The sequence below is a fragment of the Muscardinus avellanarius genome, assembly GCF_963383645.1.
Source record: "Muscardinus avellanarius genome assembly, chromosome: 16".
NCBI classification, from domain to species: Eukaryota; Metazoa; Chordata; class Mammalia; order Rodentia; family Gliridae; genus Muscardinus; species Muscardinus avellanarius.
In genome coordinates, this window is record NC_137802.1 from 19,317,297 (window position 1) to 19,342,661 (window position 25,365).

A 25,365-nucleotide genomic window follows, 5' to 3' on the forward strand; every position below is an offset into this window, starting at 1 on the left:
TAGGAAAAGAAAAAAAACTTCTAAAATTCCTCACCGCGCGGGGGCGCTAGAGCGTGTGGCTCCGCCGGCCAAGCGGCCTCTGGAATCCAGAGCTGTTCCTCAAACTGACAACCCCACACCTGGGGTCCACGCACCGGCTGCGCCCCGCCCAGCCCGCAGAGGACGCGCCTGCTCCCGGGTCTTCTGAGCCCTCTTGAAGCCTGAGAGCCAGGGAAATCCCATTCATAACCCCAAACCTCAGCACCCTGGAACGCCCTCTCATCCCTGCCACTAGATTGCGTTTTGAGTTGGAATCATTTCACTCGGGGTGGGGGGCTCAGAATCCATCTACGTTTTGTGCAGACTTCCCATGGGCCGGCGTGGGCAGGGGGTCTAAGCCAGCAGACACCACAATGTTTTTCAGGGAAGGGGATTTGAGAGACTACGAAATATTGGCATCCCGTCTCATGAGCAAGCGGGGGCTACCTCTCAATTGAAATGAATCTCAACTAACACATCCTGCGCCCTTCTCTGGCCCCAAGTCCCCGGAGATGAAGGTGGCCTGCAGCTGATGCACGGCACTGAACTGCTAATACCCACCCGCTGGCCCCTAGGGAAGAACTGAACCGGCCCCGGATCTGTCCCCGGCAGTCTGCGACCCTCAGGCCAGAGGCTGAGACTCGGGTCCTGCCAACCTGTTAAGAGAGTACCGTACCGTTTCCTGTTTTATGACATGATTTAATGAGCATCTCAGTGGTCCCTACTATTAGCAGATGGCATCGGGGCGGAGGCCCCCCGCCCAGCCCCCGTGATCGTCGCCATCGCGCGGTGGGATGGACTTCCTCATCTGCATGCACAGCACTTCATCGATGTAGATGGTGTTCTCTTTCACCTGGATTTCCTCCTGCAGGGCAAGCTGTCTGCGATTCAGCCCCTTCAGCTCCACCTGAGCTTGGGCTAAGGTTTCCTTTAATCTTAGGGTAGAAGAACACATGGGAATGATCTCTGTGCATCGCTTATGTATTTGGGTTAGAGGATAATCCAGTGCAGAACTGACCCGGGCTCATCCCTTCCCTCTTGCCTCCTGGTGGCCATGGACCAAATTTCTGGCAGACTTCTCCACGAAATGCCAATATTTAAAACTGGCTTTTACCTAAACCTCTGGGTTTGGACTTCTTTAGTAAAATGTCAACATGGGATCCATTTCCTGCGTGGCAACAATTTGGCCTGGAATCAGTGGAGGCTGGCCTCTAGGAGAAATTCCTCTTTGCAGAGCTGGTTTAACCCTCTCTCCACTGGCTAGCCCCTGCTTGCAATCCAGGCTGGGGGTCGCACCCCAGGGCCCTCTGCCCGCCCGCAGCTGGCCTACCTTGCCACATTCTGGTCAATCTCCCGAACCTCCTTGAGCAGCCGATACTGAGCCACATCTCGACACAGCTCCACGTTAGGGCGGCAGGTCCTGGTCTCCAAGCGCGTGTGAGCCACCTTGGCAGGCCCTTCTTGATCGAGGATGGCTTTTTCGAGAAGTGAGATGTTTTTCTCCTGGGACGCGATCTCTTCCATGACCTTGCGGGAAGAAGGGTAGGTGAAGCCAAGCTGTGCTCCTCCAAAAACGAGCGCACACAGCAGGGACGTTGTGATCATGTAGGTTAGGAAGAGGTGAACCTCGGATTTCTACCAGGGCAGAACCCTGGAATAAGTCAGATCTCTCTTCCCTAAAACCATAACTGCTGTGGGCAAGGCTCTCCTCCCACCTTAGAAGCTCACGGATGGTGCTGGCAATTGTCGTCATGTCGTCCAGCCCTGGAGAGTGCCCTCAGCAAAGGCAACGCCAGCAAAGGTTGAGCTGAGGCTCAAGGTCCTGTCTGCCGTGTGGGTACAGAGCACCTTTGTGTCCAGAGCAGAAACCTGCCTATCTTTCCCAGCCCCGTGCTGGCCCCTGCAGGCCCAGAGAAAGAGTGATAGTGCCAGCTGAGCTTCAATGGTATTTTTGAGGAAGGCTTCATGTGCAGAAAAGACTACTTATAAATTACTTCTTGTTCTTTTGGAGTTTTTTTTTTGTTTGTTTGTTTTAGATTAACATTTACTTAGGGCTGGGGATGTAGCTCACTTATCCTGAGACAAGAGCACTTGTCCTGCCTGCACACGGCCCAGGATTCCATCCCCAGCACCACAAAAAAAAAAAAAAAAAAAAAATATATATATATATATATATATATATATATATATATATATATATATTCTTTGTTTCTATTTTAACTTTGCACCACGGAACTTTCCAAACATAGGCATATAGAATAGTGAGCTCACACACACATCAACCAAGCAGTGATCAGTGTATGACCAGTCTTGTTTTGCATATCACCTACTCCCATCGCTGCCCATCAGCTTAATTATTTTAGAACAAATACCAGATAGTATGTCCTTTCAGCCTTAAATACTTGAGTACATATTTCTAAGATATAAGGATTCTGTTTTTCATTTAAACATAACTTTTATCACACCCCCAAAATTATTCTTTATTACCATCTAATATCTACTGTTCAAACTTCCCTGATATTTTAAGAGATGATTTGTTCAAATTAGAATCAAATAAAGTCCATTTATTACATTTGATCTTTGTAAGCTTTTTCTTAACATTTCTTAATTTTTTTAATTCAGTTCACACTATTATTTTCAAGTTTAGGAAATGTGAATCACATCAAATTGATTTGTTTAATAGCTACTCTACTTCAAACTTAGCTAAAATCCTCTGACCTTTATTTAGAGCAGCATTTATAAATTATATATATAATGTATGTGTATATAAAGAAATATGTTGAACCCAGGAGCATTCTACCTCTGAGCTACACTCTCAGCCCTTTTTATTTTGAAACAGGATCATGCTAAGTTACTGAGGGTCTTGCTAAATTGCCAAGGCTGGCCTCAAATCTGTGATCCCCCTGTCTCAGCCTCCCAAATCCTGGGATTATGGGCATGTGCATCATGCCCAATGAATGTATATATATTTAAATACTTGAGTTATATTAACAAGCAAGGCCTTCTGGATTTCTTTAAATAGGCTTCATCAATCTAATAAACCAGTAGACATTATGTATCTTAGGTTCTCCTAAATATTCTGTCTTCAAACTTAATGAAATTTTAACTTAATATATAGATACTTTTTTTTCTTTTTTTTTTTTTTTTTTTTTGGTGGTACTGGGGATGGAACCCAGGGGCCTTCTACCTCCGGGCTACACTCCCAGACCTATTTTATATTTTATTTGGAAACAGGGTCTCTTAAGCCAGCTGAGGCTGGCTTTGAACCTGCGCGGTCCTCCTGTCTCAGCCTCCCAAGCATGGGGATTACAAGCGTGCGCCACCACGCCCTGCACTATATAGATATTTTAAAACAAAACTAATACTACTGATATGGTCAGGAATCAGCAAACTATGCCCCATGGGGTAAATACAGTTTGCATCTATTTTTGTACAAGCTATGAAGTAAGAAGTTTCTAAGTTAATAGCCTTTAGTTTTTTAGCACAGATTTATTTATTTATTTTGCGGTAGAGGATGGAACCCAGGAGCTTTCTACCTCTGAGCTATACCACCAGTCCTATCTTTTATTATTTATTTATTTATTTATTTATTTATTTATTGTGGTACTGGGGATGGAACCCGGGGCCTTCTACCTCCGGGCCATACTCCCAGACCTATTTTATACTTTATTTGGAAACAGGGTCTCACTAAATTGCTGAGAGCCTCACTCTGAGGCTGAGCTTCAAACCTGTGCAATCCTCCTGTCTCAGCCTCCCAAGTACTGGGATTACAAACATATGCCACCACACCCAGCTTTAGCAGTTTTAGATTTATAGAAAATTTTAACAGGAAATCCAGTTCCCATCTACCCCATTCGTGTTTTCCCATTGCCACCTTGCATTGATGTTACAATTTATAATAACTGTTACAGTTGATAAGCCAATATTATTATGCTATTATTAACTAAAGTCCATAGTTTGCAATAGGGTACATTCTCTGTACTTGTGCCCACCACTACCATACCATACAGACTAGGTTTTACTGCCCCCCAAATTTTTAAAAGAAAATCATGTTCGGCCTATTCATCCCTCCTGCTCTCCTCTACCCACTCTGAAATCCTGGCAACCACTGATCTTACTGTCTCCAAGTTTTGCCTTTATCCAGAATGTAATATAGTTATCATCCTACAATGTGATTCATACACTATGAATTTCAGTTTGGTTTCTTTCAGCAAAATACATTTAAGTTTCCTTTGTGTCTTTTTATGGCTTGATCACTCATCTTTCTGGAATGATTTGATATCTTTTTAGAACGAGATATCAGAGTTTGTTCATCCATCTACCTACTGAAGGGCATCTTGGTAACTTTCAACTTTGGGTAATTATGAATAAAGCTGCTATAACATTCACATGCAGATTTCACACAGATGTAAGTTTTCAGTTCATTCAGGCAAATGCCAAGGAGTGACACGGATAACGTAAGCGCATGTTTAGTTTTGTAAGAAGCTGCCAAACTGGCTGTCCCATTTGTTCCACATCCTCACCAGAATTTTTTTAGTTTTTGAGGGAGAGGGGGTGCTTTCTTCATTTTCTTTTCTTTTTTTTTTTTTAGAATCCAGAGGTTTTCTACCTCTGAGCTATTCCCTCACCCCCTCTTCATATTTTATTTTGAAACAAGGTCTCACTAAGTTGCTGAGGATGGCCTCAAATCTGCAATCCTCAGCCTCTCAAATACAGGCATTACAGAAATTGATATTAGCTGGGCATGGTGGTGCAGGCTTGTGATAACAGCATTCGGGAGGCTGAGACAGGAGGATCGTGGTTTGTGGACAGCCTCAGCTACTTAGTGAGGCCCTCTGCAACTCAGTGAGACCCTGCTTCAAAATAAAGAATAAAAATAGAACTGGGGGTTTGGCTTGGAGATAGAATGCCCCTGGGTTCCATCCCTAGTACAGAAGAAGAAGAAGAAGAAGAAGAAGAAGAAGAAGAAGAAGAAGAAGAAGAAGAAGAAGGAGGAGGAGGAGGAGGAGGAGGAGGAGGAGGAGGAGGAATAAATTGTTGTCTGTGCTTTGGATTTCCTACAGATGCATGGGATATCTCAGTGTTGTTTTAATTTGCAATGTTCTAATGACATATGATGCTGAATGTATTTTCATATGCTTAATAGCCACCAATATGTCTTTATTGGTGAGGTGTTCATTCAGATCTTTTGCCCTTTTGTGTGTGTGTGTGTGTGTGTGTGTGTGTGTGTGTGTGGTACTGGGATGGAACCCAGAGACATTCTACCTCCAACCCACACCTCCAGCCCTATTTTTATTCCTTATTTTTTGAAACAGAAAGGGTCTCACTAAGTTGCAAAAGGCCTCACTAAATAGCTGAGTCTGTCCACAAATCTCGATCCTGTCTCAGCTTCCCAAATGCTTGGGATTACAGGGTGCACCACCATGCCTGGCTCTGCCCATTTTTTAATTGTTTTTTTTCCCCCTTATTGTTGAGCTTTAAGAATTCTTTGTATATTTCAAATACAGTCCTTTATCATATAGGTGTGGTGCAAATATTTTCTCCAAGCCTATGGCTTATCTTTTTATTCAGTTAAAATTTTTACTCTTTTAAGCCAGGTGTGGTGGCTCACGCTTGTAATCCCCGCGCTTGGGAGGCGGAGACAGGAGGATCGCACAGGTTAGAAGCCAGCTGCACTGGCTTAAAAGACCCTGTTTCCAAATAAAAATATAAAAAATTGGTGTCTGAGAGTGTAGCCCGGAGATAGAAGGGTTTCCGGGAACCCCAGTACCACCAGAAAAAAAAAAAAAAAACTTTTTTACTCTTTTATAGCTAGGTGTGGTGGTATTTACCTGTAATTTCAGCACTTGGGAATCTGAGACAGAAGGATCACAGGCTCAAGTTCACCCTCATCAACTTAGCTGGACCTTGTTTCAAAATAAAAACTAAATGGGGCTGGGGGTATAGCTTGGAGGCAGATTGCCCCAGGGTTCAACCTCCAGTGCAAAAATAACAAAGCTTTACCCTTCTAAAGCAGAATATTTCATGTTATGTGGAAATTATGTAAAGTTGTGCTTTGCATCTCTAAGTAAAGTTTTATTGGAATGCAGCCACGCACATCGTGTATTTGACGTACTCTCCTGCCCTGGTGACAACAGAGCCACGTGGCCACAACAGATGGGCTGTAACCCTAGCCCTGCTTTGCACTGTTGCCCAGAGCCCTAGAAACCACAGTGACACGGTTACGACTGGACAGCATTCCAACCATCATACACACAATGACATCATACTTTGTTTTATTGCCAGTGTGCCTTAGCCCACTTCTGCTATTTAAAAATATCTGAAAATGGCCGGGCGTGGTGGCACACGCTTGTAATCCCCGTGTGCTTGGGAGGCTGAGACAGGAGGATCGCGCAGGTTCGAAGCCAGCCTCGGCTACTTAGGCTCTCAGCAACTTAGTGAGATCCTGTTTCCAAATAAAATATAAAATGGGTCTGGAAGTATAGCCCGGAAGTAGAAAGCCTCTGGGTTCCACCCCCAGTACCACCAAAAAAAATAATAATAAATAAAAATAAAATAAAATAAAAATAAAAATATCTGAAAATGGCCGGGCGTGGTGGCACACGCTTGTAATCCCAGTGCTTGGGAGGCAGAGACAGGAGGATCACACAGGTTCGAAGCCAGCCTTGCTGGCTTAAGAGACCCTGTTTCCAAATAAAAAATACAAAAATAGGTCTGGGAGTGTAGCCCGGAGGTAGAAGGGTTTCCAGGAACCCCAGTACCAAAAAAAAAAAAAAAAAACAATTCACCACCCCCCAAGATACAGCACATGAACCGGAATTCAAATTATACTATAGAGCAATAGTAGTAAAAACAACACGGTATTGGCACAACAATAGGCAGACTGACCAGTGGAACAGAATAGAAGATACAGAAACAAACCCACACATCTATAGTCAACTGATCTTTGACAAAGAGCCAAACTCATACGCTGGAGAAAAGACAGCCTTTTCAACAAATGGTGCTGGGAGAACTGGCTATCCATTTGTAGAAAGTTGGATCTGAATCCTTACTTCTCGCCATGCACAGGAATCAACTCGAGATGGATCAAAGACTTAGAAATTAGACCAGAGACTGTGAAGTTATTAGAGAAAGGCAGAGGATCAACACTCCAACATATAGGCATAGAAAGTAACTTTCTCAATAAGACTTCCAAAGTGCAGGAAATTAAAGCAATAATTTATAAGTGGGATCTCTTCAAACTAAAAAGTTTCTTCGAAACCATCAAGAACCTAAAGAGGAAGCCTACAGAATGGGAGACGATCTTTACCAGCCACCACTCTGATAGGGGGCTAATATCCAGAATATACAAAGAGCTCAAAAGACTCCACACTAGCAAAACAAACAACCCAATCAAGAAATGGGCAAATGAACTAAATAGACACTTCACAAAAGAAGAGATACAAAGGGCCAATAGATACATGAAAAGATGTTCAATATCACTAGCCATCAGGGAGATGCAAATCAAAACTGTGCTGAGATTCCACCTAACCCCAATCAAGATAGATGTTCAAAGATTTAAGGACATAAGGAATAAAATCCATTTAAATTCTAATTTGTGGTAGTGGAGATTGAACCCAGAGGCATTCTGCCTCTAATCTACTCGCCCAGCCCTATTTTTAAATTTTTTTTATTGGAAACAGGGTCTCACTAAGTTGCAGGGGCCTCACTAAGTAGCTGAGGCTGGCTTTGAACCTGTGATCCTCCTGCCTCTGTCTCCTAAGTACTGGGATTACAAGTGTGCACCACCACACCTGGCTAAAAGGGCCAATTATTTTGAATGGTTTTCCTTTGGCTTTCTGTGTGTTTTGCTTGTTTTTGGTTCTGGGAATTGAACCCAAGGGCATTCTATCTCTGAGCTACATCCCCAGCACTTTTTTATTTTTGAAGTAGGGTGTGCTCATTTCAGCAGCACATATACTAAAATTAGAATTAAACAGGGTCTCACTAAGTTGCTGAGAGCCTCACCAAATTGCTGAGGCTGGCCTCCAACCTATGATTGTCCTGTCTCAGCCTCCCAAGTACTGAGATTACAAGCATGAACCACTGCACCCGGCTCCCTTTGTGCTTAAGGAGTTGAGGAGTGTTCTATGTTGGTTTATTCAAGGAGTCAGTGTTCAAAATGACTAAAGAATTTGCCTCTGTTAATATTCTGCATTAAATAACAATTTTCCAAAAGTTAAGAAAAAGCTAATTCAGAGCAACGTGAAGCGAAATCTGCTAATTGGCAGTTAAAAAAAAAATATGTGTTGGACAGAAAAAGGCTTAGTTGAACAAGATAGATATGAAAATATAAGTTATTTAAAGTTAAGGCTGAGACCGGGGGGTCACATTTCTGAGGCCAGCCTCAGCAACTAAGCGAGACGGTATTTCTAATTTAAAACGGCATAGGGGGCAAGACTGTAGCTCAGATGTAGAATATCCTTTGTTCAGTCCCAGTACCAAAATAAATAAATAAACAATAAAAAACAGTGAACTTAGCTGGGTATGGTGGCCCACATTTGTAATCCCAGTACTTGGGAGGCTGAAACAGGAGAATCGCAGGTCTGAGGACAGTCTCAGCAAGTAGCAGGACTCTCAGCAACCTAGCAGAACTCTTGTTTCCAAATAAAAATTTTAAAAAGCTGGGCGTGGTGGCACACACTTGGAATCCCAGCATTTGGGAGGCTGAGACAGGAAGATCACAGTTCACAGACAGCCTCAGCTACTACTTAGCCCTTTGCAACTCAGTGAGACCCTGTTTCAAAATAAAGAATAAAAAATAGGGCTGGGGGTGTGGCTGTAAGGTAGAATTCCCCTGAGTTCCATCCCTAGTAACGGAAAAAAAAAATTTTTTTAAAGATACTGTTGGGGGTATATCTCGGAGATAAAATACCCCTGGGTTCAATCCCCCATGGCCCTCCCACACACAAACAAACAATAAAAAACAGTGAACTTCATTAGCCCTAGTAGACTTCCATCACATCTGTCAATTTTTTTAATTTTTTTTATTGGAGACATCTGTCAATTTTTGTCAGAAATAGAACTCGAATATCCTGGTGTGCCCTACCACTCAGCAATTTAGTAGTCTAGCAGTGGCAAAAATTTCTTGTGACTCATTATAGACCAAGGCCACAATCAAAATTTTTCTGAATAAGAAAAACTACCCTCGAACACTATTATCAAACGCTGAATAGTCTTAAAAATTAGCTTTTGCTGCAAACTTAATAATATTTAATTAATCCAACCTAATACTGCACGGCAAGACAGCACTTAGATGCCAGGCTCACAAGGTAGTAAAGTCATTTCGATAACCTTGATCTTCATTACAATATGTCAGGTTGCTTTGTATGCTCCTGTGCTATCAAACACCAAGACAAGAAGCAAGACTTCCATGCCCACATAAACCTGCAACAAGTATTGCCAAGTTCCAACCATTTTTTTGGACCTCACAGCAAGTGCAAAGGAAATTCCCATATTTCAAAAGCCATTTAACTGTGCAATTAAGAAGCTTTTACCTCTCCATCTGGATATGATTCGTTTGCTATGTAATGACACACCAAAAAGCCAGAATCAGAAGAATCTAAATTAACTCAATTAAAATCATTGCTTCATCACTTATAATTTGGCAATACCTATCTGAATAAAAAGGTATTTTCAAAGATGAATTATGGAAAACCCCACTACAGATTAACATTAAGAGAGAAATATTTGCAACAGGTTTTATAGGCAATATTAACTTTAATCCCAACAAAGCAAGATGATATCCTACCCCCAAAAAGAATTTATTTCTCTTTAGTAGCCCTGTATTATAAATAATTAAACTGAACTATCATTATTGTTACATTTTGAATTTGATATTTATTAGGACATTTTGAATTTTGATATTTATTATCACATTATCAATTTTGTCCAAAAAAAATTTTTGTGGAAATTTGTTTTCTCCCATACTACATAAATACCAACATAATATCCTTTATTTTTGCCTTTTGGCCCAAAAAACCTAAAATTTTTACTCTTTGGTCTTTTATAGAAAAAGTTTGCTGACTCCTGGGTTAGATATCTTAAACATGCCTATACTTAATTGTGAGTAGACTGGAGGTTAGAATATGCTTTGACTGGTAAGGAAACCATTGTCCCTGCAAAGTGAGGTCCCCTCACGGAGCTTTTCTGGAGGCTTCTAGCGAGACAATAAGCACGTAGGCTCTTTTCTCACAGAATCTGGGTTGTTGGTCTCCAACAGGGTGAGGGCCTCAGAGTTACTGAAAGCGTGCGTGACCCAATTCTTCCACTCACATAGCAATGCCACTCCAGCAAGGTGACTATGTCTTTTGATTGGATTTGGAGTTTGGGGGGCTCTTAAGAAAGCTAAATGGTCTACCTAAAATCTCAGAACTTGATAAAATCCCACTCTTTATTTTTCTTTCTCTTAGACCACTACCCTTGTAAATTATTTCAATTAAAATAAAATTCTGGTTATCTTCCTTGGCTCTGTGATTCATGGCCCCAGTCTCTAACTCACCTCACTCATATGAAGCTTCTTAACTCTCCATAATTAAGACTAAGCTAGCGGCTGGGAATGACGCTCAGTGGTGGTAAGACAGTTGCCTAGCATGTGTGAGGCTTTGGGTTCGATCCTCAGGAACACGCACTGATGTAGCTGCCACTGGGCTCATGTGGCTGCCACACACATGCAATGAGCCTAGTGTGGGGAACCATTAAGGTTTTCCCCTGACTGTCCTTCGCCCAGAGTAAACAAGGGTTGGGGTCATGGAAAGTTCAAAGTAAGAGGTCTGAGAGAAGATCAGGTGGTGATGGCACCAGGGTACTGATTAACATACCTGTAATGTATGTGCTTTGGATTGGTCTTTTATTGTATTCCGGTGGTGATAGCACGAGGATATTGATTAACCTTTAACTATATAAATACCTCTAGAGAAATAAACCCGTCACCGGCCCAAAAGAGAATACTGACCCAGGAGTAGGGGTCGACCAGTAGAGATATTGACCCAGGAGCAGGGGTCGGCCAGTAGAGATAGTAGGCCGGCACCTCCCCCCGCCCCCCCGAGTTAGAATTAAAAATTCTTTCATCCTCACGCCTCTCCTCGGAACCCGTACTTTTGCCAGCTGGCTCCGGCAGCCTAGCCCTAACTGAGCTGAGCTGCTAGTGTCAAATGACAGTCCATCCTCTGCATCCTTCCAGTTCTGGACCTGCCAGTTTAACCACAAAGAGGAAATGTTTGAAAAACAACTGTCTATATTGAACATGTGCAATTTTTTGTCATTGCTCCCGAAACAATAATGCCTAACAACTATTTATATAGCACCACATGGAAGTCGATCTTATAAGTAATCTAGAGATGATCGTAAGTATAGGGGAGGGTATGCATAGGTTCTATGCAAATACTATGGCACTCTGGGTAAGGGAGCCGAGCATCTGTGGATGTGGGTATCCAAGGGAGGTCCTGGGACTAATCCTGCAGATACTGAAGGATGTCTGTACACCTTAGATTTCAAATACTTCTTTTTTTAAAAAAGAGTAAAATATATCACTAATTATGTTGATAACAGGTTGAATGATAATTTTTTACATAGCAGATTAAATAAAACATTCTAACACTCTCACCTGCTTTTTACTTTTTTTTTAAGTGGCTACTAGGAAATGTGAAACAACACACATTGCTGGCAACACATTCCCACTGGACACTGCTGCCCCGGGCTCTGCTCCTCTCAAGTGCAGAGCCCCATCACTGTCCCCATGTTACAGCTGGGATAAGGGGTTCAGAAGTTTTGATGGATCTCAAGTCTCCCCTCCAGCAATCGCCAGGCTGGAGTTTGGGTCCCCAGCTCCTCCATCCAAACGCAGCACTGTTCACTGGGCTGCATCTCAATGTCCTCAGCATAGGAGGACTCTGGAGAGCTATGTCAGGACCCAGGCACCCGGGCAGTGAGGACAGTGTGTCGGAGCGAGCCTCCCGTGGGCTCTGGTGGGCAGCTCTGTATCGGCAGCTCTGCCAACTATTAGTAAAGGGGTAGCCTGAAATGGACCACAATGGGAGTGTTTACACATGGAAATCTATCCGTACACCTCAGAACCTGTTTTTGGCATCCAAAAGCCAGTTTACCAACACACCATGAGATAATGGGAAGGAAACAACTGGCCCGGAGACCCAAAGTGACAGCTGTGTTTGAAAAAATTAGTTGCATGAAGCCATGGCAGTTGAGGGTCATGAAGGATGCCTGACACCAGTAGTCCATTGCCATATGTCACATAAAGAGGAACAGGGGCCCCATGCCTCTGGTCACAGAGCAGGCACAAAGGTGCGGCCAGACCCCAGGCCTCGGGTCTCCTGCCCACTCGGCCTCTGCAGCAGTGAGCGGCGATGGAAGCCTAAGGAGGATGAAGTCCACCCAGCCCCCAGGTCTTAGCCTGCTGCTAAGAGGCAGACTTGAGTGGCCCTCGCTCACTAGTTAACCCAGCATCAAAAGTGCAGCAGTCCGGTCCAGGAGACATTCTAGTTTCAATGGAGAACCTCCCAGAATCCACTCTTCCTGCTCCCCGCCCCAGGAGCCACACCTTGGCCAGATGAAGAGCCAGCTTGTCCCGGGCATCCTTGGTCTCCTTCAGCCCGTTCTTGAATGCCGTGTCCACCACATCGCACTGCCTGCGCAGGTCGTGGGCCGTCTGGCACAGGATCCGGTCCTCCAGGGCCTTCAGAGCCAGGGAGTTGTTCCGCTGCTTGTCGGCCTTCTCCACGTTGGTGTTGGAGAAGTCCAGCCAGTCTTCCAGGCTCACTGAGCTGAAACACAACCCACGCACGTGTCCACTCACAGAGTGCCTAGGCTGGGGTGGGGCGGGCAGGGGACAAGCCCTGGACATCCACTGAAGTCAATCCTGCCTCACATCAGAAGCACCTAAAATGTTCTTCCTCACCTCCCGGAGCAGAGGTCAGTGGTCTGCCAATGGCAGTATCTTTAAAAAACCTCCCAACTCTGTGCAGCACTGAGCTGGCACCTTACACGCTGTGTCGTTTAATCCACACGATGGCCTAGTGTGCTAGCTTTTATAACCTCCACTTCGCAGAGGAGGGAAACTGAGGCTCCCTAAAATGAGGTCATTTGGTCTAGATAACATGGCTAGAGACAAATCAAGCATCAAAATGAATACTAAAAGTAGCCAGGCATGGCGATGCACCCTGTAATACTTGGGAGACTGAGACAGGAGGATCACAGGTTCAAGGCCAGCCTCAGCAACGCAGTGAATTCCAAAATAAAAACAAAATAGGGTTGGGGGTGTGGCTCAGAGGTATGGCCCTGGATTCAATTCCCAGTACCACAAAAATAAAATAAACACCAAAAGTAACAACTTAAAACTCACTGAACAACACAGAAAACCATGAATCCATATAGATACAAATAAACAAATAAATTGCTAGCTTGATGAGAAATCCATAGCATTGATGAATCTCAAAACAATGTTAAGAATGTTAATTGGAAGAAAATGGACACACACACACACACACACACACACACACACATACACATACACATACACATATACACATATATAGTAGGATTCTATTTAATAAAAAGCAGACCAAACATCCCATTAGAAGTGAGAAGAGGGTTAGGGTTGGGGAGAAAGCCCGGGTCAGGGCAGAGGCCGTGTGGTACTGTGGTACCCGTGTGGTACTGTGGTGGTGGTGGTTCCTTTCTTCCCCGGGTTGTTGGTTACATGAGGACTGCTGATTGGAGGCAGGCCGCCCCTGACCTGGTCCTCAGTGTCCCTGCCTCCTGGTGTTCACATCTGTGCGTGGTCCCCTGGCCTTGAGTATGGGATAACCTTTTTAACTCATTTCTCACAAAGAGAAGGATGAGATGTCAATTCTGGGATCAGGGTATAAAAAAAGACCATGCCCTTTGTCTTGGGTTCTCAGATCACTCGACGTGGGAGAAGCCAGCTGTCAGGGTATGAGACTGTCCTACAGAGAAGCTCGCTGGCAAAGAACCAAGGCCTTTCTCACCATGAGTCAGCTTGGAAGTGGACCCTACTGAGCCAGGCACCGTGGAGCAGAGGGACCCAGCTAAGCGGTACCGCAGTTCTCAACCATGAAATAATAAATGCTATTGCTTCAAGCTGATAAACTGGGGAAAACTTCTTATATACAGTAAAATATAACTAACATTATAATGTTATCTATAGCAAAAGATAATCACATAATAACCAATTTAACTGAATTTATAATTTGTGAGCTTTTCTGTAGATATGTTTTATTCCAAAGAGAAGGTTTTAAAAATCAGAATGAGTTAGGTCTATGATATAATATTAACTGAAAACTGCAAGTCAGATGTTCAAGAACAGGTATCTACTTTTGCAAATTAAACAAAATACATGTGCATGTGTGTGTGACTGTGTATACAAATGAACCTACATGTAACATTGGTTATCCTAGAGAGTGGGAAATTAAAAAGGACAGATAAGGATAAATTATTAACTAGCCTGTCGTATAATTTTAGAATCTCTTAATTTTTTTGTCAAATACATGAGTAGGAGTTACATGCAGTGGCACATGCCTGTGATCCCAGGACTTGAGAAGCTGAGACAGGAGGGTCCCAAGTTCAAGGCCCTTAATGAGACCCTGAGCAACTGAGATCTTGTTTCAAAAATTAAAGAAAAATGCTGGGGTAGCAGAGTTCAGAGGCATAATGCCCCTGGGTTTAATCCCTAGTACCAAAACCAAATCATAAATACGTAAAAGAATACATTTAAAATCGTTTGAGGGCGACCAAGAAAAGCGGGGCTTAAGAGCCCCGCTAACAACCAATCTCCATTACCACAAAATCAGCACCTTTCATAGCCAGAAAACACCATCACCAGAGAAACAAAAAAATCACCAGGCTCCAGAGAGAAAGCGGACTGAGAACAGAGCTCAGAGCCACAGAGGAGATACACCGGCCTCACGCCCGAGGACGCGGCAGCAGTGCCATACTGCCGGCGGCAGCGGCGACTTCACCGGACGGCTACAGCAAGCCGAGATGAGCCACTGCAGAACAGCCGGGCGGGATTTTTCAGCGCAGGGAACATCTAAAGCTCCCAGTGGCTGAGCTCAGCACACGCTGCAAGGACTCAGAGTGGAACTCAAAACCAAGAAGAAATAGCCAGCCTCACGGCCGAGGGCATGGCAGTGGCGCCATATTGCCACCAGCGGCAGCAGCAGCGAATTCACCGAGGCCAGTACAGCTACATCTGCGAACTCAAGAACAGTGAGTCAAATTGCAGGCCCCAGAGGAGAAATCCCAGTACTGTACTCCCTGGGACCTGACCCAGTGGGGGAGTGGCGGTGACAGAGATATCACACCATAGGAGAACGTGCAACCTGGCACCCCCCACAGTCTAAAGCAGCCTCTATCGACTCCCTGGGTCGGAGACTTTGTGATACAACCCAGTAAAGGAGTAGTGGGGTCTGAGATACTACAGACTCAAGATCCAGAGCACCTTAAGTGAAGTCATAGTGACCCAAGGGAAGAACCCAGAGAAGGCACAAACTTCCGAAATCATGGGAAAGAGGAATAACACTGGAGCAATGAATGCCCACAACCCCACAACATCAGAACCCGATAAAACAGAAAATCAGAGATTTCTAGAAGATCAAATCAGGAAAATAACTGTAGAAATAATAGAGGTGCTTCGAAAAGAACTCAGAGAGAGCCAAAAAGAGATAAAGGATGCAATTAATGAAGTAAAGGCCTCAATTCAAAGCACAAACAACCGATTAGACCACATGGAGAACAGAATCTCGCTCTTAGAAGATGATCAATCCAAAAATGAACGCATAGTTTCTAATCTAGAAAAAAATATCCAACAGCAGGAATCTGACACTGAAGAAATATGGGCCCATTTTAAGAGAGCTAACCTAAGAATAATTGGAATAGAGGAGGGAAAAGAAAGTGAAACCAAAGGGATCAACAATCTCTTCAAGGAAGTAATAGCAGAAAATTTTCCAAACATAGAGCAAGAGGTTGATACACAGATCCAGGAAACTTATAGAACTCCCTTTAGACAGGATCGGAGAAGAGGATCCCCATGCCACATAATTGTCAAAATGACCAATGTGGAAGCCAAGCAGAGAATCTTAAAGGCAACAAAAACAAAGGGCCAAGTGACATTCAGAGGCAAACCAATTAGAATCACTCCAGACTTCCCAAACCAAGTCATGAGAGCCAGAAGGGCTTGGAGTAACATATTCCAAACTCTGAAAGAAAACAACTTCCAGCCAAAAATTTCCTACCCAGCAAAACTTTCTATCAAATTACATGGAGAAATAAGAAGCTTCCATGACAAACAGAAACTGAAGGAATTTATGTCTTCAAAACCAGCACTAAAGAAAATACTCAAAGAGATTAACTACAAAGAAGAAATAGGTAACACACACCAGAACCAGAGAAACAAGATTCTCCATCCAACAGACAACTAAGATTGGTTATATGTGGAGATTCATTTTTTATATTAGTCTTTTACCTATCTCTAAATTGTATTGTTTGCCTTTATTGTTGTTAATTTTTAGGATTTCTAGTTGGAATATTAATATACCTTCAGATATAGCATTTGGAAATATTTTATCCATTTCTATTAGTAACTTTTAACTCTGTTTACATTGTCTTTGGATATACAATTTTTTTTATTTTTTAGGGAGTTTGTATACTCTTCTGTTGCCTGTGCCATTGAAATCATATCCAAGAAATCATTGCCAATTTCAATGTTGTGAGGTTTTATGACCCAGATTTTCTTCTAAAAGTTTATAGTCTTAAGATTTATATTTAGGTCTTTTATCTATTTTGAGTTAATATTTGTATATGGGATTAGGTAAGGGTCCAATTTTATTCTTTTCCATGTAATTATTATGTTTCAACAATATTTAGTTAAAAGATTATTTCCTCCACCAAATGTTCGTGGAAACCTTGTCAAAAATAACTTGACAATATAGGGAAGAATTTAGCTCTAGGCTTGTATTTAACTCCAATGGTTTATATATCTGCCTTTAGAACAGTACTACACTATTTCAATTATTGTAGCTTTATATGGTTTGAAATCTGAAAATATATATCTTCTAGCTTTGTTCTTTTTCAAGATTGTTTTGGGTATCTAAAATCCATATTCCATATTAGGATAGATTTTTTTTCTGAAAAATAAATATATAAATATATGATAATTTCACCTAAAAAAATAGAAAAAAAATATTCTCTGGTAAGAAAGAAAGCAAAAAGAAATATTGAAATGTTATCTTTAAGTCATCAAAAGCTTGGTATCAGACAAATGAAACTGTTATGTGAGATTATCATTTTTAATTTTGGATAAATTGCTATAATACTAGATGTCAACCACTAAGCCAAGCATGGGAAGGAGGGATGGGGAGAGAATGGGGTGGGGATCGGGTGGGGGCTGACTTGGTGATGTGTGCATGTATGTCTACAAAAGTTTGTATCCCACTATGATGTATGAATACAGTGCACCAATAAAAATAAAAAAATAATTAAAAAAAATAAAAAATAAAATCTTTTGAGGTATTTATCAGACATTTTAAAACTGAGAGGCTCTTCTGGGCGCTAGCCATCAGTGCAGACACCGGCAGCACCGGCCTCTGCCCGGAGGCTTCCTCCTGCCGGCTCCCAGCTCAGGTCCTGCTGGACTGGAGGCTCTGGAACAGTCCAGCAAGGCCGTTCCAGCCTCACTTACTTGGGTTCAATCCTCACAACATTTTCAGAATATCTGATGTTTGGTGAGTTATTGTTGAGTGAGAAGCAGATGTCATCGATGGTCAGGGCCACAAATTTGTCCTTCAAGTCCTTGTCTAAATTGTACTTTGCAGAGCGGTTCAGCCTGAAGGGAGAGAGAGGGTGAACTGCATTTCTCCCTCTGCAAAGCCCAAGCAGCCCTGGAAAACAACGAAACTAGGTGGGTGCAGGGTGCCGCACTTCCACCCCGCTGTCACACACTCCAAGAGTCATCTGACATTTGGTGACAAATTGACAGAACCCAACCTGAACTTGAAGGTGCTCCCTCCACAGTGACATGTCCTGATGCCACCACAGTAGCAAACTATGAGGGATGAGCCTGAAGGCTCCAGCATACTCCAGTTTATCATCCTGGTGAAAGGCGACTCCACCCACCACCAGAGGGCGACTCCATAAAGCACAGGGATGGTCAGGTTGGACTGGAGACACAAAGACTGCTGCGTTAAACCTGGTTCCTCCGTGCCATTGAGCCCAGCCTTGAGGGGCGCCACCTCTTCTGGAGGCGGGTGGAGCAGCGTACCTGATCTGCTCTGCCGTCTCCTCCAGGGTGCGGGTCAGCAGAGCCATGACACCCCGGATGATCTCGGCCTCCTTCAGCAACTCCTGCTCCACCTCATCATGTACCAGGTCGATCCCCACGCGCTTCTCCCTGGTGAAGCAGGGGTGGGTGGGGGGTTGGGGGTGCCAGCACTGCAGGGGAAGCTCCATGTCCACTAATATCAGGATATTTAAAACCTGACTGCTGACTTGAGTACCACTCAATCCATCTCGGTGACGTGGTGTCTATACCACTTCAAGATATCAGAAACTAGCCGGGCGTGGTGGCGCACACTTGTAATCCCAGCATTCGGGAGGCTGAGACAGGAGGATCACCGTTCACGGACAGCCTCAGCCACTTAGTGAGGCTCTCGGCAACTCAGTGAGACCCTGTTTCAAAAACTAAAGACTAAAAAATAATCCAGGTGTGGTGGCGCACGCTTGTAATCCCTGCGCTTGGGAGGCGGAGACAGGAGGATCACGCAGGTTCGAAGCCAGCCGTGCTGGCTTAAGAGACCGTGTTTCCACATAAAAACGTATAAAATAGGTCTGGGAGTGTAGCCCGGAGGTAGAAGGGCTTCCAGGAACCCCAGTACGACAAAAAAAAAAAAAAAAGACTAAAAAATAGGGCTGGGGGTATAGCTCAGAGGAATAATGCTCCTGGGTTCCACCCCAGGTACTGCAAAAAAAAAATTTATATATATCGAATATATATATATCCGAAACGGAGCACACAGTACGTAGCACAGTGCTGCTTAATCAATTTAACCACCACTACGCTATAGTTACCCTTGGGCTTAGACTGGAGCAAGCTCGGGTGTGGGCTCCTCGACCAGCTGCCACGTCCTTCCTCCCACAGGCTTTATAAATCTGGGGCTGGGGGCTGCTGCCTGGTTGCTGCAGAGGATCCAGGCTAAGAGAGCAGTGGGAAAAGGTTTTTCCAAGAAGACAGAGTCATGGTGCACACGTCTGGCCTGTAGTGTTTCGCGTGGTTCCGTGTATCAGAGCAGACTACTATCTCCCAGTAGCTGCAGCATCTGTTCTCAACTTCTTCTTTGGCAATAGAACCTCCGGTTTTTTTTTTTTTTTTTTTTTTTTTTGGTGGTACTGGGGTTCCTGGAAGCCCTTCTATCTCCGGGCTACACTCCCAGACCTATTTTTACATTTTTATTTGGAAACAGGGTCTCCTAAGCCAGCACGCACGGCTAGCTTCGAACCTGCGCGATCCTCCTGTCTCTGCCTCCCAAGCACGGGGATTACAAGCGTGCGCCACCACGCCCGGCGAACCTCCGGTTTTTTAACTGAACACCCGGCTCCCCAAAATAAACACAACCAGTACTAGGCTTCTATTAGTGTGGCCATGCAAATATGTTCTGATGAGTGGGATGCAAGTAGGAAACGGGAAATGCCAACCCCGAAGTATTCCTGCTTGCTGGAGAATGTAGAGATAATGGCTGGATCTCCAGCTGCCACATTAAATCAAGCGGTAACGGGGTGGGTGGTGAAAGCCATGTGCAGTGGAGTAATGAACCTGGGAACCATCAGGCGGTGGCACATCACACCCACCTGAACTAACAACCTTTAGATACCTTAAATTATTTCACTTAAGTTGAATGCGGTTTTTCTGATATCTGCAGCCAAACTTAGTCCTAACTAAGAACTAAGGAGGCATTCCATCTCCAAACATTTTTAGCTTTTATTTTGAAACAGGGTCCCACTGAGTTGCTGAGGCTGGCCACAGATCTACAATCCTCCTGCCTCAACCTCCCAAGCACGGGGATTGCAGACATGCATTATCATGCCAGGCTTAATCCTAACATATTTAAGTTAGTCAAGAGCAGAGTTTAGACATAATCAAAATCCAGTGCTCCTCCGCTGCAGCATGGCCTGCCGGGATGGTTTCAGGCTCCTGAACACCTGCTCCTTTGCCTCGCCAGACCCACACCCCGCAGTCAGCTCCTGCTGCCCGCATGGCGGCTCTGACCACGCCGGCTGGCTCCCCTCCTACCTGTATGCCAGGCACCTCTCGGTGATGTGCAGGGGCTCTTTAAAGCTCTCCAGGGCCTTTTCCAGGCGAGTCTTGTAAGTGAGTAGGTCCTCGGTTTCATTCACAAGCTGCTCGAGTTTGTCATCTAACTCTTTCTTCCAGAACCTAACTTCTTCAAGTCTCTGTTCTGAAGCACACAGACAAGTTATGCCCAGGTTAATCTGCTCCCAACGAAACCCACATTTTAAAAAGAGGGTAGCTTATTTTTATGCATAATATCTACTGTAGTTTTTTTCTTCTTCTTCATTCCCTTGTTTTTGCAGCGCTGGGGATTGAACCCAGACCCTGCCATACGCTAGGTAAGTCCTCTACCACTGAGCTGCACCTCCAGTCCTGGACACTTTTTTACTAGGAATTGAACCCAGGTGTGCTTTACAAATGAGCTACATTGCCAGCCCTTTTTATTCAGTAAGGCAGGGTCTTACTAAGTTGTTCAGGCTGGACTCTAACTTATGACTCCTGTCATAACCTCCCAAGTGCGAGGATTACAGGGGTGCACCACCACGCCCAGCTTCTAGCAAGTGTAGATAACATTTGCTCGTTTAGAAAATATATATAAGTAAACCAAAGCTATTAACTAACAAAATGGTGATACAAATATGTTGAGAGGAGGAAGGAGGTCCTCTGACTTTGGCGTTCTGCTGGGCTGAGACTGAGCGGGAGTGGAGAAGGGGCTCTTTATAACAACTTCCGACCCATCTTGTTTCTGGTTCTGTCTATTCAGAACCGGAACTATTCCAGCTGCGAGCATTTCCGCTTCCTGCGGAGTCCGGCTGGGCGTGGCTCGGCCAGCTTCCTACTGCCCCCCCCCACCCTGCCTCCCTGAGGCTCCTAGGTGTGGTAGCACTTGACTTGGGGCTTTCTAGGCTCCAAAGCTTGCTTTCATCATTAGATGGCTCTCGCTTCCTCCCCTCTCTGCTCGTCCAGATCTGGGAGTGTAGCCCAGAGGTAGAAGGGTTTCCAGGAACCTCAGTTCCACCAAAAAAAAAAAAAAAAAGGAATAGAGTTCCTCTGGTTCAATCCCCAGAACTGCCAAAAGAGGGGAAAAAAAAAGTTCTTTATACACCCTGGATACAAATCCTTTGTCAGACAGCCGGGCGTGGTGGCGCACGCTTGTAATCCCAGCGCTTGGGAGGCTGAGACAGGAGGATCGCATGGTTCAAAGCCAGCCTCAGCTACTTAGTGAGGCTCTCAGCAACTTACTGAGACCCTGTTTCCAAATAAAGTATAAAAAAAAAAAAATAGGTCTGGGAGTATAGCTCGGAGGTAGAAAGCCTCTGGGTTCCACCCCAGTACCACAAAAATAAATAAATAAATAAAAATCCTTTGTCAGACAAATATAACATCTTTTACCACCCTATGAATTGCTTTTTCAGCCTTTTAATACAGTCTTTTTTATAAGAAAATGCTGTGCGTGTGTGTGTGTGTGTGTGTGTGTGTGTGTGTGTGTGTGTGTGTAACCAGGATTAAACCCAGGGGCATTCTATCTCTGAGCTACACCTCAGCCCTAGTTTTTATTCTTTATTTTTATTTATTTATTTTTGTGCTACTGGGGATAGAACCCAGAGGCATTCTGCCTCCAAGCTACACCCCCAGCCCTATTTTTTATTTTTTATTTGGAAACGGGGTCTCACTGAGTTACAAAGGCCTCACTAAGTAGCTGAGGCTGTCTGAGAACCACAATCCTCTGGTCTCAGCCTCCGGAATGCTGAATGCCAGGATTACAAGTATATGCCATCAAGCCTGGCTTTTTTTTTTTTTTTTTTTTTTTTTGGTAGTACCGGGGTTCCTGGAAGCCCTTCTACCTCCAGGCTACACTCCCAGACCTATTTTATATTTTTATTAGGAAACAGGGTCTCTTAAGCCAGCATTGCTGGCTTCGAACCTGTGCGATCCTCCTGTCTCCGCCTCCCAAGCACTGGGATTACAAGCGTGCGCCACCACGCCCGGCCAGCAAGTGTTCTTTTTAATATAATTGTTCATTATTTTTGCTTTTATCATTTTTTGTGTCCTGCTTTAAAAATCTTTGCCATTTCTAAGACATAAAGATGTTCTCTTCTAAAAGTTTTATTATTTTACCTCTCACATTGAGATGTGCACTCACCTAGATTTTCTTTTTTATATATGATATGAGCAGGATATAATTTTTTCCATATGCATGCCTGTCTGGCAGATCTATTGGAAAGACTGCCCTGTTCCTGTTACACTGCAGTTTGCTTTTGTCTTAAACTAGGTGAGCATGTTCTACGTGTGGGTCTGTTCCTCGACGCTGCTCCGCGTCACTGGTCGGTGTGTCTCACTGTCTTCACTCCCGCTGCTTGACTCGAGCTGTGCAGTCCAGCCGTGCTCTTCAAGGCACCACGCCGACCCTGGACCCTCTGTATTTCCAGGTGGATTTTGGAAGCAGTTTTTCAATTTCACCAGAATTTTTATTGGAATTGCACTGAATCTATAGACTAATTTCGGGAGAACTGGCATCTTTAAAATACTGAATCTTCCAGTCAGCCGTGGTGGCGCACGCTTGTAATCCCCGCGTTTGGGAGGCTGAGACAGGAGGATCGCACAGGTTCAAAGCCAGCCTCAGCTATTGAGTGAAGCTCTCTGCAACTTAGTGAGACCCTGTTTCCAATATAAAATAGGTCTGGGGGTATAGCCCAAGGTAGAAAAGCCCCTGGTTCCACCATCAGTACCACAAAAAATAAAATGCTGAATCTTCCAATCCATTTATTTATTACCTTTTAACATCTTGCAATAACGGTCTGTAGTTTTCCATGTAGAACTCTTGCACCTCTTTTATTAGACTTATTCCTAGGCATTTGGTGTTGTGTTGTTGTTGTTGATTTGTTATTTTAAAGTGCTGGGGATAAAACCCAGAGCCTTGCATAAACAAAGCACACACTCTTACATAGACCCCTACACCCCCGATGGGTTTTTTTGGTTTTTTGTGTGTGTTTTGTTTTGGGGGTTTTTTTGTTTGGGGTTTTTTTGTTTTGTTTTGTTTTGTTTTTTTGTTTGGTGGCACTGGGGTTGGAACCCAGGGGCCTTCTACCTCCAGGCTCCACTCCCAGACCTATTTTATATTTCATTTGGAAACAGGGTCTCTTAAATCAGCTGAGGCTGGCTTTGAACCTGCGCGCTCCTCCTGTCTCCGCCTCCCAAGCGCGGGGATTACCAGCGTGCGCCACCACGCCTGGCGGGCCCGGATGTTTTTCAACGCCATTATAAAGGTTCGTTTTAAATCGTTCAATAAATAGTGGCAGTAAGGTTCGGGTGTTGAGCAGCAGTCTCTACCACCCCATGACCTGTGTTCCGTTTAACCCTTTGCTGCCCACCTGGCCATCGGGGACGTTATGAGACCCCACTCTCCGCCTTCTGCTGTTTGGGAGATATTATTTATTTGCTTCATTTTGTGCTTACTTTTGATTTTACTTATTAAGGGGGGACTTTTTGTTGTTTTTCTGGGGATTGAATCAAGGAGATTTCTCCTTCCAAGCAACACCTCCAACCCTCCCCTTTTTTTCTTTAATTCTGAAACAGGGTCACACTAAGTTGCTCAGGGTCTCACTCAGTTGTTGAGGCTGGCCTCAAACCTGTGTTCCTCCTGTCTCAGCCTCCCAAGTACTGGGATTACAGGTATATGCCACCACACATAGCTGGACCACTCTTTGAATACTGTTGTTGTTGTTTTGTTTTGTTTTGTTGTTGCAGTACTGAGGATGGAAACCAGGGGCATTCTACTTCTAAGCAACACCCCTAGTCCTATTTTTTATTCTTTACTTTGAAATAGAGTTGCAAAGGGCCTCACTAAGTAGGGGAGGCTGTCCATGAACCATCCTCCTGTCTCAAACTCCCAAATGCTGGGATTGCAAGTGTGCGCCATCACATCTGGCTCTAAATATAGTTTTAAAGCATGAGATTGTCAAGAGAAAACTACTGTTTCTTTAGGACCAAACCCAGATGTTTCTCTCTAGGAACACTCTCCCAATTCTCCATGCCTACCCCAGCCCTACCTCAGTTTCTATTATAGTTAGACCCAGAATGGCCCCTAGGGAGCCCATGAATTGGTGTTTGGAGTAATGAGGGTTGTAATCCCACAGTGGGTAAATCTTTTTCAATGGGTTTATCCAGGGCGCGGCCCTGGGGAGACAAATATGGTTCCTCCTCCCCTTGCTTGCTCTCTGCTCTGGCGTCCCTGATGTAAGGAGCAGAGCCGTGCACTATCCTTCTAGCCAATCCCACCGCCTCCGTGCTCTGAGATCGGTGGTCCCCAGCCTCACATGGACTGAATTCCAAAACCTCCAAGAAAAAACGTGACAAATAAATCTTCCTACCTATAAGTCATATGGTCAGTTTTGGGATATAGCAGTGAGAATGCTGGCTAAGAGAGTTCCCCTTACCCCGCACCCATCTAGTTATATGTAGGTTGCTAATTTTTATATCTTTCTCCTGGCTTGAAGAGGCCAGAGCCCAAAAAAGACAGAGACTGATCATCCCCTGTGATAGCCCCAATGTGTAACTCTAGATGCTCGATAAGGATCTATCAAATCAAAGAATGAATGGATGACAGGCGGCTGAAAATAAGACTGAGTTACTGTTTAGGGCAGTGAACTTAAACATAAAAGCTGGAAAAGACACGCGTTTTCCCCTGCTGTATCAAGAATGATGCACTTTACCATACTCAAACTTGACACTGTAGCTAAACCTCAGTAGCCTCATCTGATGCTCACAGATCCGCCGCGCACTGTCTTACCTAGTTTCTTGTTCACATCACCTTGGGATTTCCTTGTGGTCTTATCAATTTCATCCACAAGCCTCTGGCTTTCTGACACCAGGCGTTCTGATCGGGACCGCTGGGCCTCTGCCCTATGGTACTGGTTCTTGTTAGCAATCTGCCACTCTGAGGGCAGAAACTTGGGTGGAGGTTGGAGTAGTTTGGCCATTTGAGATTTCCA

General features: G+C 44.2%; 1 protein-coding gene across 1 annotated transcript; it reads right to left on the reverse strand.

Moving 5' to 3' along the window:
* Window positions 1-745: 745 nt before the first annotated feature.
* TEKT1 (tektin 1) lies at window positions 746-25,365 on the reverse strand (the record flags this gene model as incomplete). Its single annotated transcript, XM_080713591.1, has 7 exons — window positions 25,164-25,365; window positions 20,375-20,540; window positions 18,350-18,478; window positions 17,771-17,914; window positions 12,614-12,836; window positions 1,349-1,545; window positions 746-953 (listed from the first exon to the last, which is right to left on the reverse strand). Exons 1-7 carry the CDS (start codon window positions 25,351-25,353, stop codon window positions 746-748), a joined length of 1,257 nt encoding a protein of 418 aa, XP_080569717.1. The 5' UTR covers window positions 25,354-25,365.